At 31.8% G+C, this 20,324-nt stretch overlaps 1 protein-coding gene across 1 annotated transcript; it reads left to right on the plus strand.

Annotated features, from left to right (window-relative positions):
* The first annotated feature begins 7,390 nt into the window (after positions 1 to 7,390).
* On the plus strand, positions 7,391 to 19,890 carry LOC132759744 (uncharacterized). The gene is made up of 8 exons (XM_060751571.1): positions 7,391 to 7,544; positions 14,101 to 14,214; positions 14,981 to 15,216; positions 15,536 to 15,613; positions 16,007 to 16,069; positions 17,704 to 17,775; positions 18,684 to 18,981; positions 19,279 to 19,890. The coding sequence occupies exons 2-7, from the start codon at positions 14,120 to 14,122 to the stop codon at positions 18,971 to 18,973; spliced, it is 834 nt and encodes a 277-aa protein (XP_060607554.1). The 5' UTR covers positions 7,391 to 7,544; positions 14,101 to 14,119; the 3' UTR covers positions 18,974 to 18,981; positions 19,279 to 19,890.
* The last annotated feature ends 434 nt before the right edge of the window (positions 19,891 to 20,324 follow it).

Genomic DNA, 20,324 nt, shown 5'->3' on the forward strand with positions numbered 1-20,324 from the left:
TTATGCCACGGTAATTATTTACATCTTCCCTGTTGCCCTTTTTAAACAATGGTATAATCACACCTTCGTACCATTTTTCCGGATAAATACCGGAATTTAACACCGCGTTAAATATATCACACAAAATGACTAGCAATAATATCTATACTCTCCATAAAATATTCATTCATCAATAAGTCACTACACCATGGCCTTATCCCTTTTAAGTTGTTTAACAACTTTTAAGACTTCCTCAACTGTAATTGTACAATTCTAATTCTGCGAATGGGAAACCAGTCAATATCGTCAAGTTATGAACGGAACAAAAATTTTCAGCCTTCTTCATTTTTACATTTGAAATTAAATCGGTTTCTAAGTTTGAAAAATACTCAAAAAACTCATTCTAAAGAAATATTATTTTCTCCTTTAACATTTTGTTTTTTATTTTTAAAATACTTCCAAAACTTTTTGGGGATTACAACATTTAACTCTTCAAAGCTCCTTCATTTTTTTTTTATTTCAAAATTTTTTTTCTTTCTGCGGACAATAGCCTTCATATTCTTTTTTACATGAACAAAAAATATTCCCCTATTTTTGGCGAGATTTAACTAACTATTAAATACTCGCAAAGAATCTGAAATAAACAAGTTTTTCTTGCATTTGACATTCAATATTCAAACCAAATCATTATTTTTCCCCAAGGGCGTAATCACAAAAAGTTACATTTTTGTTACAATTGATAAGTTTCGAAAAAATATAGATCGGCTACTTCTCTAACAATGCTTGTAAAAACTAATAACTGTATCATTTATTGACCGACCTTTGCTTAATATCAATACTATTTGTTAATCGATTTAAATCAGGTAACCTGGAGATTATACCTGAGCGAAAAAACTCATCTCTACACTCGGCATTCCCCATTTTAATCCGTAAATTTTGTCTTCTTCACGAGATACGTTTAAATGCTTTTGGCATGATAAAGAAAATATAATGGGTGCATGATCACTCCATTCATTTATGCTACAAATTTTCAAAATTACAGATATTTTTAAAAATTACATTCTTTTGTCAACAAATAATCTATAACAGATGCCCCATTTTGATTTACAAAAAGTGAAATTACCAAAAAATTGTGTCTCACATAATTTTGCCCTTAACTGGTAAAAACCCTGCTTTTTCAAAGATCAATTTGGGATTAAAACATAATGTTAAAAGACTTATCTAAAAGGCCGAGCTATAGGTATATCGGGAAAATAATCGTCGGGATCTTTTTTTTAGTCATTTTTTTTTTATAATTTTCTATAAAACATTTTTTTGCCAATCGACTATTAAAAAACTCCAAAAAAATTACAGGGAAAAACCCCCTTGAAAAAAATATTTAATATTTATTTTTTTAATAAAGGGGGAAAAAATTTAATATTTTAAAAACATTGTATGCGGGAGAGTTTCTCCCCCAAAAATTAAAGTTCCACAATATAATACATCATTTTTGGGTTTCCCAAAAGGGGGTTTTAAAAAAATTTTTTTAAACTAATCTTGCCAAAAATTTTAATGTATAAAAGATTTCTTTCATAATGATTTCTTACAAGTTCAATACCCCCCCACATTTTCTGATTAATGAAATGAGTTGAAACTTTATTTTTAAATACAACACAAACCCTTAAATTCCCCAAATTTTAAGGCTTACATCTCTTTGGTTTTGCATTACGGTGTTGAAATGAGAAAATTTGACAACTTTTTGATATATGGGTTTGAAAGTTTGCAAAAACTTTAAGTTATTTGTTCAAACCAATTTTTGCTAATTTGAAAGTTAATGTTGTAAATTTACTCTTTTTCTGAAAGGGGTTTTTTGGAGATGATAAAAAAATTTCTAAAGTGGAACCAATTTTCCTTTGGGGGGTAAAAGGGTTTAAGATTTTTTAACCCCGCCCTCACGGGTCAGAAATTTTTTATATTTAGGGGAGAAAAAAAGTTTTAGCCCGGAAAAAAATAGCTTATTTGGTTTAAAACCCCTTTAGCTTGCACAAATTTTACCTCTGTTTTCAAATTTTTCGCCCCAAAGGGTGACTGTAACTGCTTACAGCTCAAAGTTTAATTCACATTGTTGTGTAACCCTAAAAAATCAATATAGCGGGGGAGTATGTCACGGTTCATACCTGGTTACTATTTAGAAGAGATTGTGTGAAAGCGGCAGAATAGGTCAGTCTTTGGACACCGAGGGTTCCGAGTTTGAGTGTCGGTAAGGCTGCATATTTTTATCAATATTATTTTAGATATCAATAATCATGGCGCAGGCTTGATCTAATGTTATGTAAGTTCCATTAATGTATAATGCAAACTAGGTTTTTAAATTATCTTTCTTCCATTTATATAAAATGCCAGCATGATTGCTATAGAATGTTTGTTTGTTCCATTTATATGTTACACAAGAATGTATGCTTAATTTATATTCAACGCAAGCTTAGTTTTGGTGTAATGTATGCTTAATTTATATTCAACGCAAGCTTAGTTGTGGTGTATTGTATGCTTAATTTATATTCAACGCAAGCTTAGTTTTGGTGTAATGTATGCTTAATTTATATTCAACGCAAGCTTAGTTTTGGTGTAATGTTAAAGCTTAATTTAAAAAATTCAACACAAACTTAGTTTTTGTGTAAATGTTTTTTTGCTTAAATTATATTTCACGCAAACTTTTGTTTTGGGGTAAAAGTAAAGTTAAAAATTTAATTCAAGGCAAAGCTTTGGGGTTTGGGTTTTTAAAAATTTATTAACCCAAACCCTTTAAATTTACCTTTAAAGTTTGCTCAAATTTTTATATTAGGAAACATGTTTTTAAAATAAAGTTTGTTCCCTTAAAATAATGCAAACCCTTTTTTTTTAATAACAAAATTTGTTTTCGTTTTTTATAGCACGCAATTTATATTTTAAAATTTTATTCTCCTATTTTTTTGGTATTCAGATTTTGGGGTTTCCCAAAAAGTTTTTTCCCCTGCTGGAAAATTTTATCTGCACAGGTGTACCGGATTTAAATTCGTGATCAACAATGGAAAACTGAGGCGGGGTGTAATTTTAAACCCCCTTTGAATGAAGTCAATTTTTTTACCCTGTTAAAAAAAGAAAATAGTTTATAAGACTAAATTTTTATTGAAAATGTTTTTATTAAGAAAAAAAGAGTTAAAAAAAAAAAAAACTGACATATTTTTCTGGGGTTTCGGAAACGGAATAAACCTCCCTGGGGAACCCGCCCAATTTGGGGGGTTTAAACGGCAAGCTTCCGGGGGGAAATTATTTCCGATCCAAACCCCAAAAAATTTTGACCAATTTTTTAAAACTTTTAAAGCAAGAAAATTGTAGTATTAAAGTGTGTTTAAATTTTTTTATTTAAAAACCAACCTGGTTCTTAAAGGGAAAAGAAGTTGGGATTTAATTAACATAACCTCATTTTGAATTAATTTTTTGTTCCTTTTATAATACAAGGGCGTTTAAAACCCTTTTTCCCCATGAGCAAAATTGGGGAAAAAGTTGGCCGTTTTCATTGAAAAAAGCCTCCTGAAACAAGTTCAAACTGCTATGAAACTATGAAAAATGCTTCAATACTGATGAAAACTAGTCACAAATGTTGACTAGACCATAGCCTCTTTAAAAGCATGCTCAATCGTAAATTTCCTGTTACCATGGCAACGGGGGGACATCTCAAAATTGCAAAAAAATCACTATTTTGCATTGTTATTTTTTCCCATCAAAACTGATTTCAAAGTGCTGCAACTTAACTTCTCGATGAATTGAGATAGAGTAAAAAAGTTTTTCAGCGGTTACTAGCTACCCTAAGATCGACCCGATGCCATTTTAGCCTGTCACATGTCCAAAATTTTCTTGGCGATGAGGGGGACTACGTACCGCCCCTTCAACCCCCCCCCCCCAACAGAAGGGGGCATATCCCCCTTCTGGCAACCCCCTGATGTAACATTTTGATAGGGGCGGCGCCGAAAAACGACGAGTGTTTGGGGCCTTAATAGGGTTTTTTTCACTGTTTGAGGCCTGAAAAAAGGGGTGACGAAAAGCCGTCAAAACACGTCTATATGAGGGAAAAGGTTAAAATCTGGGTAAAATTAACATATACTAAGATATTTCTTACAGCCACTGTATGTTTTTCGCCTTCGTTGTGATTCGGAATTATAGAGAAAGCTATTTTTTGCCATGCAATCAAACTGTCCCTTGATTACTGTATTAAAATATCGCTGTCCGTGGAAGTAAAAAATAATGTTGCATTTTGTTAAAAAAAAATGTTTGAAAACAATTTGAGACAAATAAACTAGAAATAATAGACTCAGTTTTTTGGGGGGTAAGATTGTTTTTCCAGTTTACATGCCGGCTATACGGACAATGCCATATTGTAAAAGTTACCTACTCAGTATTGCTTTTCCAGCGATTAAAATTAGAAACAGCGTCGCTTTCAAAGTTGTTGAAGCTAGTCGATGATTGGCTGTTTGAAAGGTATAAGGTGACTTCCTGTTGGTGTAGCGTAAATTAGGAGGTGAATTTAATTAGAATGGACCTTCTTCTTTTCTTTGCATAATGTTTATACCATTTATTTAATATGATTTTGCTCTATTTATATATTATGCAAGCATGTTTTTATAATAATGTGTGTTCCATTTATATAAAATTTAAGCATGCTTTGTAAATAAACTTTTATTTCGGTGTAATTGTAAAAGCAATATGTTGATCTTGTGTTTCGTTTCGACAAGATCAAGATATTATTATTGACAAGAATCCCTCACTTATTTTTGATGAAATATCTTTGAGAGAGTTAAGTATACAGTTTAGGGGCAGTTGCGAGTACTCATAGTAGATATTTTTTCTCGTAATGGGTTGAGTTGTTATGCTATATATTGCATGTCATTATCAGATGCATTTATGATTAAGCCTAAATGTGCTTATAGAATAGGCTTTTCGGTTTTCATTTTGTTCGATGTGAAATTTCACATGGGTATATGTTACATTTTCCTCGAAATTAACATTATATGCGGTACAACATGATATGATTTCGATTGAAAGAGCCGTAGATATTTTGTTCAAAAATATCTGAAAAAAATTCTCATTGTAAAATTAAATTTATAGGTAAGAATATCTGATGTCATATACAAATTAGGAAGACATTTAATTATTTGTAAACCTTCTCCGCTGTTTAAATTGTTTTTATGTACTGTCTTGCCATATATAATGCATTGTATATCCTCATGGGAATATTGACAATAAACTTACCAAACTTATCAAACTTTATAATGCAAGCACGATTATAATATAACGTTTGTTCTGTGTATGATGCTTTTTTATAATCCAAGGACACATTAAAAAAAAATGAAATTGATACTTGTGTCACACTTTAAAAACCGCTGTTTGTCATACGCTAAGGTTGCTGTATGCGAGATTTAAGTAGGCGTAAATCTGATCGGGGTGGTTAATAATAAACCTTGCACGCATCAACAAATTCTAGATCTTACATATAAGGCCAATCTAACATTACTTTCTTGTATCTACGTTATAACAGTGTATTTTCAATTGATCAGATCAAAATTTACGTTTTGTAAACATTTTAACTAAATAAGAAAGATGAATAAATGAAAAAAAAAACAAATAATAAAATAGATAAAAAAACACCACAAAAACGCGAAAAACAAACTTAACGGCTGACATCCTTTTGCCAATGTCGTATCATTACAGCCCCTCCCTTACACAAAGAGAAAGTCCAGGTAATATCATCGACTGCGCAGCTACTCCTATTGTCCTTGGAATAACTTTCATTCCAGAAAATCGTCGATATTTTAAATTTTACTCCATGTGTACTATCCTTCCCCGGTAAAGCTAGAAATACACCATATCACCGAAATTCAAGTAAAATGACGTATACCTAACGTATTGACTTATTTCACATTATTGATAATGTATCCATTTAGAAGTAAAATATTTTAAAATAACTTTATTTCGTTACATAAGATAAAAAAAGTATATATTTTGAATGAAAGAAATACGTTTATTGTGCAATAATGCGACTGCAGCTGAGGTTATAGTATGCGTTTAAGTTATTATTATGATACATAAGAACCGGACCCAACAGAATGAACACCGTACCTTTTTTTCAGTCTGGGTATTGCAGGTAAAATGAATGTGCAAAATGTGTGAAACGAACCAGCTAAAAGGAGATGTTTTTTTATAATATCTTATTTGTATGGTAAATGTGATATATGTCCATGAACAACACGCTACGTAAGCATGTTAGCTCGACAGCGCAAACAAACATAAGCTATATCCGGGTATATCATATTATATTATATAAATCTAAAGAGATAATAACAAATGTAGGTATAACTCTCTCTTAACGTTCTTTAAAGTGGCATTATGCTCATTTCTTACCGTCAAGTTGAGCTGAATTAATAATATCTTTTAAAAGATTGACTTTTATAATGGCGATTGACCAGTTATTTGTAATGAAAAATGAGCCGCGTCACGACAAAACCAGCATAATGGGTTGCGACCAGCATGGATCCGCGCAGTCTGATCAGGATCCGTGCTGTTCGCTTACAGACACTATAACAAGTAAAGAAACTGATAGCGAACAGCATGGATCCTGATCAGACTGCGGTCGCAAACCCATTATATTGGATTTGTCGTGACGCGGCTCAAATATGCTAAAAATACAATAAGATTGCCCCTTTTTATAAATTGAACACTACCCATACATTCTGAACGCTATTTTTAGAAATTTTAGCGGGTCTCGTGTATTATTGATTAATTTTACGTATTAAGATTTAAAATTTAATACGTTTATGGCAAAATCAAATGTTAATTAGACTTTTCCCTCTGCAATAACCATTTACACTTGGGTGGGCATAATGTCACTTTAAATTAAATATTTAAAGAAATGTGCCATCAGAAAGGGTTTAACAATTAAGATTGATCTGTATGTCAATTTTAAAAGTTTGACAATCTATATTATTCTAAGCTTTCAAGAAAATATCATTGCTACATATGCTAATCTTTTACAAAGTTTTATAGCATTTTGCAGGTGTGAACTTTTTAAAGCAATCTTCGTATTAGATTCGTCATTATAAACGTATAAACGTGTGAAATGTACATCTGGGGTATATATTTTTCTATTTACATCCCAAAACTATCATAAATGCTTTTAAACAATTTTAAGAATTCAAAATAAAAGAGCGCACGCAGAAACAAATTTGACAAAGCAACAAACACGGAAAACAACAACAATAACAACAACAACAAGACAACAACAATTAAACAACATTAATGAAATAAATGAAAAAAGAGCAAAACATGAAAATAGACTGTGATCAGTTATTAATCAAATGAGTATGTCTTTTACAAGTCTGTTTCACTTAAAGTTCATTTTGTCATTTTAGATCTGTAGGAGTATCTGTTCATTGAAGGGTAAAATATAAAAAAGATAGAGTATAATATTACATAAATTACAGGTCGTATATATTCGGCAACAGAAAGTATCCCGGATAGATTGTGCAGACGACAAAAGCGGCTCACTATCGCTGGTATGTAACTCTCTATATTTTATTCTTTTTCAAAATTGATTTCATTTAATTTTTCTCAAATTAACAGAACACAGTTCAAGATAATTAATTAATTATTTAATGTTTTCTCATTTTTTAAACAGTGTATTATAAATAGCATGAACGTGTGCGTATATCTTCTACAAACAAATTTTACTGTCGACTTACTAAGCGAAATAAAAAAAGTAATCAAAGTGCTGCTAGAGCTGCAGAAGATATACCAGGAGGTTGTTTTATATCAACCTTGATTACCGGTTATCATAGTGTAGAGTGTACAGGGAAAACATTCCCGGTTTTATGAGTGCGCGATGATAAAGAAGCAGAAAAATCAAGTTTTATCAATATGTAATAATTGTAAAAAAAACAACTTTTTATAACCAAATGTAAATGGCGAAAATAACGGCCTCCGTGTTTGAGGGGTTAGAGTCGATGACTTCTAATCCAGTTACCTCTCTGGCGTGGGTTCGATCCTTGGGAGATGCTTTGGTAGTTTAGCATGTAGGAAGGTAGTCTAGTACTGGTGTTACTCTCCAGGAACGATGGTTAGGAAACTACCCACCTATATGACTGAAATACTGTTGGGAAAACAAACACACAAACAAATGGCGAAAATAAAAATAATCAACTTATATACTTTATATATGCGTTCCTACTACTTAGTAAATTTGAATCAGTATTATTAAAGCTAAAATATGCTAGTATAAAATGTTTGAAAGTCTTTTAGATAAAGATGGCTATTAAAACATGTCTAATTTCTTTATTTACTTTTATTAGAAGAAAGTATCAATTTATTATATGAAATTGCTAGATATATGATAAAGGACTCAAAATACTGCCAAATGGACATTTTCTATGAGTAACAGAGATTTTGTAAATTTTACGTTTATAAATGACCTTAATTATTTATTTATGACTTTAATCAAACTTCTTTCTTCAGGTGATAAGAATTTAATATTTTCTAGAAACATTTAATTAAACATTACAAAACTTATATTTGCCTTTTTGAAATGTATTTAAAAGTTAAACGGCGCAAAATGAACACAAAATGGAATTTACGCATTGAAATCGGCACCTACAATCCACGTTAATTGCCAAAGTAATGTCAAAATATGAAGAAAAAAAATCCCCTTTTACGTTAGTAACGCAGTAGAAATATGCTGCTAAATACTGCGAAATCATTCATTATTCGCGCAAATCATATAGATTATTACTTGAATTTTAATAAAACCTTAGTTTGATTTTCTTGAAATATTTTTGCTTATCTGGGGGCATGCATTCAGTAGTTTTATGTCTAGACGTACTGATACAGTGTTTAGATCACGTTTTAGTAGTTATTAATTTCAAATACTATTGCAGTACTTGTGCATTGAATGAGATATTAGGTATATAATGACAATGAAATACAAGAAACATGACAGTACCGTGAAAAATAGTCATCGGGGACCATACTCATAGCGTTTTCTTATTATCGACACTATTCCAGACGTTTTAAAATTCAAAACCTTTTTGAAAATTAGTGGACAATTTTAAGCGATAGCACTAAGTAATTAAACTTACTACACGTAACATTGATATTTATCACTAAAGTATTTAAACTGTTTTTTCTTGTAAATGCCATTATATATAGATCATCCAGTGCAGTAAATTATAACATTCGTCCTGCATTAGACACCCCTCCCCCTCTACAAAACCAAATAAAAACAACAACAACAAAATTAACAACAAAAAACACGCACACACACACAAAAAACACTTCGTCCATCGCGTTTTAGTTCTCCTAAACGGATATTATATACAAGGTTAGCTTTGAAAAAAGCTAGTAGCGACTCGCTTCGTACTTTTTTTTCCAGGGGTGTGTTTAAATGTAAAAAAACAGTTCTGTTAGCTGAAGAGACTTCAGCGAACATCAAAATAAAAGTGACATATAAAGTTATGGAAGCAAGTTTTCTCAGTTTAACAAAGAGGAATATGAGTATATATGAAGATGCATGTAAACAGATAGAATGAAGTCCCTATGTCTATGCACATTTACTATATGGCATGTTGACCTTGACCAAAAAAATGTTAGATAGTTTGAATTCATAAAGATGTCTCTTTATACAAAGTTGCAATATGTTATTAAGTGTTGGAATGAGTGACAGACACAAGTCCTAAAGTAAACACAAGTTGTCAATCAATTCAGCCAGAAAAGCCGGGATCGTATTAAAAAATATAGGGATCCCGGAAATTGACCAGTCTGAGAAGATGTTTTTCAGATAAGCCGGGATCGTATTAAAATATATAACGATCCCAGGAATTGGCCAGGTCAAGAATATAGTTTTCAGAAAAGCTGAGATCGTTTTAAAACATATAGGGATTCCGGGATTTGACCAATTCAAGAATATAGTCTTTGATTTTTCCAATTAATTAGGCGTATAAGTATAAGTATTGTGATCTCCGCATTTTAAGTTTGTTAATAAATAGCTCTAAATATATCTATATCCTAAGTTAAATTAATTTAACGTTTCTTACATACAATAAAAAAATAAAAACTTAACGTTTAATGGCCTTTCATTACGACAATAATCAACACAAATATAGTTTATTAGTTTTTCCTCTATATCTAATACGATCCCGGATCCCGAGATTCCCCCCACACACTTAATACCGGAAAGGATAAAATGACCGGAAAAAAAAGAAAAAGAAAAAAATGCACAGAACCAGATGTACACTTATGTTAATTAACCAAACGAAAACTTACTACAGAGAAAACAGGTGAAATCGCTAAATCAAAAGTCAGTAGAAATATGATTTATTGAAAAGAATTCATGAAAACAAACATTTTGCGCTCAAAGCAATACTTGCTGCTTTTTAAAAATGGCGTGAAAATTGAAGGTTTTTTGACGCTATGTAAGATTAAATTTGATTGGCTAAATACTTTTGGATTCCAGCCCTGACAGATAAATTTTGTAGAAAGCTGGAAGCCAAGCTTCGATTAAATTTTGGATGGATTCGAAGTTTTAGGTTGTTTCTCAGTAAAATCCTAACATAATACCGGCTCGCCGTGGCGAGCCGGCATTATGGGCGTGGGTGTCTTTTTTTTAAGGTTTAAGAATGACAAACTTTGCCAAAAATAAGCAGATTTAAATACCCGCTCTATGTTTTACGCCCAATGTTTCTCTAGTAATGTAATGTTGCAAACATCCACAGACCAATCTTGCTCAGGTGATGTAATGTTTCAGACATCTCAAGCCCAATATTCCCCAAGTGATGTAATGTTGCGAACATCAGCCCAATGTTTCTAAAGTGATGTAATGTTGCAAATATCAACCTAATGTTTCTCAAGTGAAATAATGTTGCAAAAATCGTCAACCCAATGTTTCTCAATTGATGAAATGTTGCAAACATCGACAGCCCAATGTTTCTCAAGAGATGTTATGTTGCAAATATCGTCAACCCAATGTTTCTCTAGTGAAATAATGTTGTAAATATCGTCAGCCCAATGTTTCTCAAGTGATGAAAGGTTGCAAACATCGTCAGCCCAATGTTTCTCTAGTGATGTAATGTTGCAAACAACTGCAGCCAAATGTTTCTAAAGTGATTTAATGTTGCAAACGTCAGCCCAATGTTTTTCAAGTGATAAAATTTGCAAACATCGTCAACCCAATGTTTCCCTAGTGATTTAATGTTGTGAACGTCAGCCCAATGTTTCTCAAGTGATGAAATTGTGCAAAAATTGTCAGCCCAATGTTTCTCAAGTGATGTAATGCTGCAAACGTCAGCTCAATAAATCTCAAGTGATGTAATGTTGCAAACGTTTGTCCAATGTTTCGCTATGATGTAATGTTGCAGACATCGTAAGCCCAATGTTTCTCAAGTGATGAAATGTTGAAAACATCTTCAGCCCAATGTTTCTCAAGTGATGTTGTGTTTCAAACATCTTCAGCCAAATGTTTTTGCAAGTGATGTAACGTTGCAAATATCGTCAGCCTAATGTTCCTCAAGTGATGTAATGTTGCAGACATCGTCAGCCCGATGATGCTCTAGTGATGTAATGTTGCAAACATTTTCAGTCCAATGTTTCGAAAGTAATGTAAGGTTGCAAATATCGTCAGCCCAATGCTTCTCAAGTGATGTTATGTTGAAAACATCGTAAGTCAAGTGATTCTCAAGTGATGTAATGGTTCAAACGTCGTCAGTCCAATGTTTTTCAAGTGATGAAATGTTGTCAACTTCGTCAGCCCAATGTTTCTCTGGTGATGTAATGTTGCAAACATCGTCAGCCCAATATTTCTCAAGTGATGTAATGGTGAAGACATCATCAGCCCAATGTTTCTCTAGTTATGTAATGTTGCAAACATCAGCCCAACGTTTCTGAAGTAATGTAATGTTGCAAACGTCAGCCCAATGTTTCTGAAGTAATGTAATGTTGCAAACGTCAGCCCAATGTTTCTGAAGTAATGTAATGTTGCAAACGTCAGCCCAATGTTTCTGAAGTAATGTAATGTTTCAAACGTCAGCCCAATGTTTCTGAAGTAATGTAATGTTGCAAACGTCAGCCCAAAGTTTCTCAAGTGTTGTAATGTTGTAGACATCTGTAACCCAATGTTTCTCAATTGATGCATTTAAGACTTTAGATTGGTTACTGGATTTTCGTTATGTTTGTTTTTAGTATACTTATTTCAATTATCTAGAATTTTCTTAGTGGTTATACCGCGTTATTAATAATCAATGGAAATGTGAAAAAAATGTCCTTAACAAACTAAAAACTGTTTTATGTTTAGCAAATACATTTATTTGTATAGTACCTGTTCAGCGTTTAATAGTGGAGATACGCGATTTGTGGATTTCAAATGTATAAGTTTCTTAATTTCTGTTTCTAGTAGATTTACTCAAAGACCATCGTTTAATGACTGTTTCTTCCGATAGCAGGCTGGTCATAGTGAGCGGATATGTACGAAAGTTAAAGCGTGTGTGTTATAGCCATGCAAGGGAATCATTGATTTGCACAGTAAGGCATGTCTGAAATGCTGTGTTTTGTCTAAAAATTGCTATTCGGCGTTTGTGTTATCATTCAATATGATAAATCAAAATCTAAAAATGCGGCGCCTAACTGGAGGCATAGGAGATTGGTTTGTTGCAGAAGATGGTTGTCCGTACCGTAAATGCTTTCAACGAATGAAATATTGTTTCCAAATCGAATGAAATGTTGCACATTAAAATGATAGTGTCCATTCTATGTGTTTAAGATCTATGTTCAAGATTGGTATATTGTTGTTCAGACTGGACTGGATCGTTTTCAGATCGCCGCTTCCTCGTTAGGAAACCGCTTTCAGAATGCATCAATTGTTCGGGTATCTACGCAGTTAATTAGAAATAGTTTGCATTATACTGCTATGAACATTACATTTGCAGCAGAACATTATTGCCGTGAAATTCTTGACGTACATATACAACAATAAATTGTGCAAGTGAAGTGGGTCCAGATTTTATTCTAACACAGGACAAATTTTGCAAATTGACCGCCTCAATACCCAAAACCTTGCACATATACAAACTCTTCGATTGAGCATGTATGGGACGTCAGAGGGACATGTTTTTTTTTCGTGTTGTGCAACGTGTCACTTTTGTAAAACTTGAAAGAGGAGAAGAACACACAATTAAAAACCAATCGGCTCTTTAACAGCCTGCTAGGCGCTACCTGACTGTAATTTATGCCTGTGGACAACATATTAGATATTTAAACTTATTCCATCTAGCCCCTACATTACAAATTTCCGGTAATTCTCAAGTTTTCCTGCTTTTAAAGATATTTTTATACTGATATTTCAATTCAATGATTCAACTCAGATGACAAATTTGTTGATTTTATCCAATAAACAATACAAACTACCTGATGTATCATAACTCGATCAATGTATTAATCTAAACAATAATTTAAATAATAATTCATGCATTTTGCGTGGTATATATAAACGATGAGAGGTTGTTGTTAATCTTTAAATCGCTTTTGATACGAATTATGTTTGAATCATTCCGTAAAATATAACTTTATACTTATACAACAGTTTTGAAATACAACGAAAACATCTACATATAACGTATATAAATCATGTATCACCATAGTTACCCAGTGACACTATTATAATGCTAATTTTTCTTATCGCGATGCTTTCATTAAAAAAAAAACGTTTACATTTCAGCATCAAGTTTGAAATTTATCTTAAACGTATTTTTCAAATAAATTTGAGACTATTTATATTCCTTCAATGCAAAATAGAGATTTTATCACAAAAGGAACCGGATCTTAATTTTTATATTTTGAAGTCTTAACCGCACTTATAACACATGTCTGGAATATCAATTGACTGTTTACACAGGCCATATTTACAATGTCGAGGCGTGAAAAGTAGTTTCTCAACCGTCACTGGTTACACAAAATTAACTTTAATATACTTCTTATTATTCTTTCTATAGCAATACAAATTGATAAATATGACGCTTAAGCCGTACTTACTTAATCTATATGTATTCGAGTTTTGTTTCTCTTTTTTTGCAGATCTCTGAACATATCAAATATGGCACTTACTGTAAAGATTATGTTGTGTTTGGCTTTGTGTATGGTGATAGTTCAAGGTAGAGCTAGTGATCCCAGTTATCTTAGACGAGAATTGTAAGTCAAGTTTCACATTGATAACTTGTATTTGTTTTGCATGTAGGTAGGTGGATGTGGTCGTAAAATTAGGAGGGTATAAAAGTTAAATGTGGTCATATAAGTAGGCGGATATAAAAGTTAAATGTGTTCGTATAAGTAGGCGGATATAAAAGTTAAAGGCGGTCATATAAGTAGGCGGGTATAAAAGTTAAATGTGTTCGTATAAGTAGGCGGGTATCAAAGTTAAATGTGGTCGTATAAGTAGGCGGGTATCAAAGTTAAATGTGGTCGTATAAGTAGGTGGGTATAAAAGTTAAATGTGTTGTATAATTGCTCGTACAAATAAATGGACAAGCCTTAAACAAACAATCTTTAGGACTTCATTATTTTATTTAAAACTACATGTATTTAACCTGTTAGCAACATTTCTAAAGCACATAGTAAAGTAAAAAAATACTTACAAGTGAAGAAATTAGTATCTTTTCCAAATCTATATGTAGCTATGCATGGTCGAGATAACCATGTCTATAATTTTACATCAAATGTGTGCCACGTTACTGGAGGAGTGAGGCCTTCTTTTGCATTTTGATAATGTTATAAAGTTATATATAATTTTTGATAGAGTAGGTGCCTTTTATTATCTCGAATCAGTTTAATCAACTTTATATATTTCGCACACTATATACTATGCAAGTAAAGGTGTATTGTTCTAAACAGTTTTTCATATAAATGTATTCAATAAGGTGGTTATGTTCTGACTTTATCTGTTTAAATAAATTAACAGACTCTTGAGGGCGTTAAATAAACTTCAAGAAAAAAGCGAATATTCTGATCTTATGAAGAGGCTTCCAGAAGAAGAAACAGACCAAGCTATGGGAGATTTTGAAACAGACCAAGCTACGGGAGATTTTGAAACAGACCAAACTACGGGAGATTTTGAAACAGACCAAGGACAGGAAGATTTTGAATCAGACCTAGGACAGGAACCAGACATTTCTGATGACGAAGGCGGCGTTGAATGTACGTCAAAATATATAATTAGACTGATCTTTGGTTTATTTTAAGAGCAAACTAAAATATATAACGAATAAGAATTATTTCTTTATTAACAAAAGAATTACCTGAATTACAGTAACTATTATACACAGATCTATCTTGATTTTCTGTACTTAATACGTTTATCAGCATAAATAAGACACGTTGATAAATAAATCGATTAATTTTGAGGAACCTGATTAATACAGCCGTATAACTGTGCCACTATTGAAGTCATGGTTCAGTATTTGAAAAGTTTAGTGTTTTAATGATATTCTATATATAAAATATCATTAATTTCTAGATTTTGTACAAAGGATTCAGGATTTGATTCAGGGTGAATGTGGAGAATTATTTGCTTCAACGTTTTATGGAAATACAGGTAGAAAAATGGTTTTATTTTATGTCGCAATGTTTACTTCTTGCTGTCTCATTTGAATGGTTTTAAATGGTATGTTCTATTTAAGAAGTCATAAATTACAAAATACGTGAAAGGAACAAGAAAGTACCCGTAAAGTACATGACATTCGATGACATGTTAAATTTAGACTTAGCCAGACATTGCCACCTTTTGATCCTCTTTTAAACAAATGTAGGCGTCTGTTAATGTTTTATTTAAAAATGATTTACATTGTATTTTCTATAACATAACCATATTATAATTCATTCTCTTCAAGAACATTTATTGTTTAGTTAAACTGGAATTGTGTTGCATACGGTATATCAAATTCACGTACATCTTTTTAAATCAATAGTCTTATACTATTTTTGCCAGAAGCTGGGCAAGAAGATTTGGATATTGATCCAGAATTGACCCCAGAAGTCAAACGCAAAATCGGTGAGTTTCGAAAAGAATAATAATTTAATTGTTTTAGCTTTTGGTTCATACTAATGATTGGCTGATTCAACAGTTTGTCATGAAACCATGATTGAACGGTATATTGTGATTCGCTAGTGAATTATTTTACAGAGTTGTATGTCTTTGTCATACATGTCTTTGTCATACACGATTTGAACAGGAACGTTTTGTTACAAATGCGTTAAAAGTATATAGGTCCAGTCTTGAAACATGTACGTGGTTTTAAGTATTTAAACATTGTGTCATTCTGGGCAGGAAAATTATTGAAGTGCAGAATTGAAAAAATTCTAATGAAACATTTTTGTAGTTCAGAAACTTTAAATTTGGACATAAATCTACATCATCTTTGTATAAATTTATACTTGACAATTGAGAAACCGTTTAATGATTTTTTTCGACCAAAATGTGTATAATAAAAAGAAAATTCAAGTTTTTTTCTTTTAATACAGGATTTGTTTTCATCTTGTGATATGAATATTATCATATTTCACTCGTAGCTACTGCCACTTATAAAATTTTACTTTCATACCATGAAAAAAATCTGTGTTTGAAGAAAAAAAACTTGAAACCCATTTTAGATTGGTAATCTTTTTCTTTAATATCAGAATAAATAAATTTTACTTCAATTTTTGTATTTATGATAATGAACAAATTGTCGTTGGGTGTATGTACATTTTATTATAATTTACCTCAGTACTTAAAGCTTTGTGACCTTGACCTTTTGAGACGGAAGCATACAGACAGTTTATATACAATGATTTTTTTTGTGTTAGAAAATTTTGAATTTTATTTGAAAGGAAGCTGGTTTAGCACCGGCTGTGTACAGCGTTAGCAATGAACCTATATTGGCCGTTAAAGCACAAATAAGAAAGCATTTTCGGAATTGTTTTCCGATAACAATAACCAGTCAGCGGTGTGAAGTAGAATTTAGTTCAGCTTAAAGCTCCTTTTTCTGAAAGAAACAGAAAGAAGAAAAAAGAAAAAAAAACAGAAAAAACAAACAAAACAAACTTGATTTATGTTCCATTGATTGCTTTCATTTAGTGTGAAATAAAGTTTGTTTCCCAAACTATGACTTAGAATTGAAGATATTTGCATCTGAATGTTGACCTACAAATGATAGGGTGACAATCAGTTTATGAATAGCAGAAAACGGCCTTTAGTAAAGGCTAAAACCATTGTCTACCTATAAGGTCTGCCTATAAGGCAAGTTATGATTTTATTTATTTGAGATTTGGAAAGTATGATTTGTCTTTATAGTTCTCGGTAGAGATATTTTGTTTTTCGAACAGTAATATATAAAAGGGGAACCGCAAAGGTTGAATGTAAATAAACCTTTGTACATGCACCTGGTGCTATTGATATATTAGGGTCTTTTGTTAAACCAATGTGGACGTAATCAAAGTTAAAACATTGCACAAATTGCTTTTATTTTCTGTCACGTTAGTAGTGGTTACAAGTAAACGGATCATGTGTTGTTTTTTTTTAAATTTATTTATCGTACATGAATTATAAGCAGGACACTCAAAAATGGCGGCTAGACATATAATAACCATATCTTTCCCTTGAAATTAAACTTTTCTCATTTAGTATATCGAACTTTTTTATTTCAGCAAGAGACCTTGAGGAAGAGCCTGACGCAGTTGATTTCATCGGTTCATTAGCGCTAGCAGCCCAAACTGCATGTAAGTACTGGAAACTTATATCTATCTATTAAATCATCCTATTCACAATTATTATAAAGAAAATCAAAAACAACTGACCCTACTTAATGCTGTTTTACCTATAGAACTTAAATAGAACTATATGCTAGACTGCTTTTAAAACTGGCGTGTTACACGGGTACAAGGATATAAAAATTATAAATAGGAAAGTTCTTCATTATCAGTATTTAACCAATTCAAAATCAGGATCTTAATTAGGAATAAGTCTTCAACAACTGTTTGTCAAAAACTATATTGTGATTCATTTGACTTTCAATCATTGCAATTGACTGTTTTACCTAATCGAATATTAACTCTCATTTAAATGTGATACCTACTGACCATAAGAATTGAGGTTTCCAGCCCTGCTGGTTTGTTAATGTTACGCTCATAAGGCATCATATCTCTTTAAATTCAATATTTAGCAAATACAAATGATTTCAACATAGTTAGATATAAATGTTTACCTGAAAAATAGTTAAGTTTGCAATATTAATAACACACAACGCAGGACGCCGGTTTAACAGATTTTAGCCGATTTTTTTGTAAAAATAAAACTGGGTTTCTAGTACGATTTCTATGTTTTCCCAACCATACCGGTTTAGATTGTCGTGAGAGCACCGTGCCCGTGTGTTTGGGTTATATATTGACATACAACACAAATTTCATGTCCTTTAAATTGGCATTTCATGTTTTTTCTTATCCATCTTGAGATTTAAATAATTTAAATGTGTTTTCTTTAAGTTCCTATTGCCTGTTTTGGGGTCTAAATAACCTAAATATGCTAATATATTCAATGCTACTGAAGAACTTCAGCTTTACAGTTAATACAACTGTGTTCCCCGCTATAAATTTTATGTGTTTCTGTTATTTTTGTTTTTTTCTTTAAGACGAATGCATGTTGGAAGGGCGACAGGAAGCTGTTGGTGGTGAAGAGGCAAATAATGTAGAGGAAAATGATGAAGAGGCAACAATGAATGATGAGACAACCACTGACAGTCTAGATTCCGAATCTCAGACTGAAATGACAACACCTGCACCCGTTGGTTCTACGACACCTGGTGAAAGCGAGACTGAAGAAGGAGAAATAGCGGGACTTGTCGAGAGAGAATTATTAAAGGAACTGCTGAAAGAACGTATTTCTAAGTTGTCTAAGAATGGCTACAATGGCAAGAAATAGAATCAAAGGTTGGCTTATTATTATTATTATTATGATTTATTATCGTATTATTTTCCTAAAATTCAAATATCTGTTTTTGAAATGATATTAAAAGTGAAATTTATCTCATATTTGTAATACTGTTTCCTGTGTATTCCAACTAGACTGACTTAGAAACTAAACACATCTGTACAACATTAATGATAGTGTACATTTTAAACACGTAATTAATTAACGATACTCAAACTATAGTTACGGTATTGGTGAATATCAATTATGCTACTGTGTAATAAAACAATCAGTCGTCTTCTTTGTTTTCTTTGCAGATAAATCAATGACAATTGAAATAAGAAGAAAATCATTTCGATGACAAATAAAACAACGACTTGATGCAAATACATAATCAGTGATTTCATGTCAATCTTTCAATTGCAAAAAATAAAATGATTTTGTTTTTCAATAACCTTCATTCAATTCTATAATTAATTTGCCCATCATGATTTACAACATTTGCAAGTTTTAAAACTATGTAACGATTATAGATATATGTGTTAGTGTGTTTCTCGTTCTTTGTTTTAGCTTTTGGCTGAATAATATGTATATAAGCTTGTTTTCTTTTGTTAATTCTGTTTTTTAAATTTCTAAAGTAGATCATACATATATAATATAAGTATACACTAAAATATTTCGATCAAATTAAAAAGAAAACAACAACAGAGGAATATAACTACCGTTTAAGAGAAGAGTTTAATTAATTTAGCTCTAGTAATGCCGTCTACAGAACAATCATAAACGATATGTGACTGGATTGCTTTTAACACATCGCGAACGTGTATTTGCTCAACAACGTAATAAAGACACGAGAAAACCATGCTGCAATATTTCTATTATTGATATTCTTGTATTTCTATCTTACGTTAATAAAATGTATCTGATAATGTTATGTATTTTTTGTCTATAACAAAAATGTAAATAGAGCAAATCTTTGTGTGCCTTCATTCTACAATAATTTTTCAAACCTTTGGTGACAGGCTGTTTAAGAGACACACGTAGAAAAATAATCATATCATTTTGGCAACAGCTTTCATAGCAGCTAAGGCAAACTTAATTTTCTTCATATGTGAAATAATTGAGCCCGAACAGCAAACAGGTTAAAAGACTAAAAGACGAACAAGTGCCAACTGACCTCCCTTAATATCGACATTATTTTGGATTGGGTTTGCACATACCTTGCTATGGTCCTAACTGTGACCAAAATATCATAACCAGTTTTTTATTTAAAATCTCGTGCTGGTCGATTTGAATCTTACAAGAAGTAAACTATTATCGATGTAACTGTGACTTAAGATAAAAAAGAATGTGTCCTTTATAT

This window comes from Ruditapes philippinarum, unplaced genomic scaffold (assembly GCF_026571515.1).
Source record: "Ruditapes philippinarum isolate M1 unplaced genomic scaffold, ASM2657151v2 ctg189_1_1_1_1, whole genome shotgun sequence".
NCBI lineage: Eukaryota > Metazoa > Mollusca > Bivalvia > Venerida > Veneridae > Ruditapes > Ruditapes philippinarum.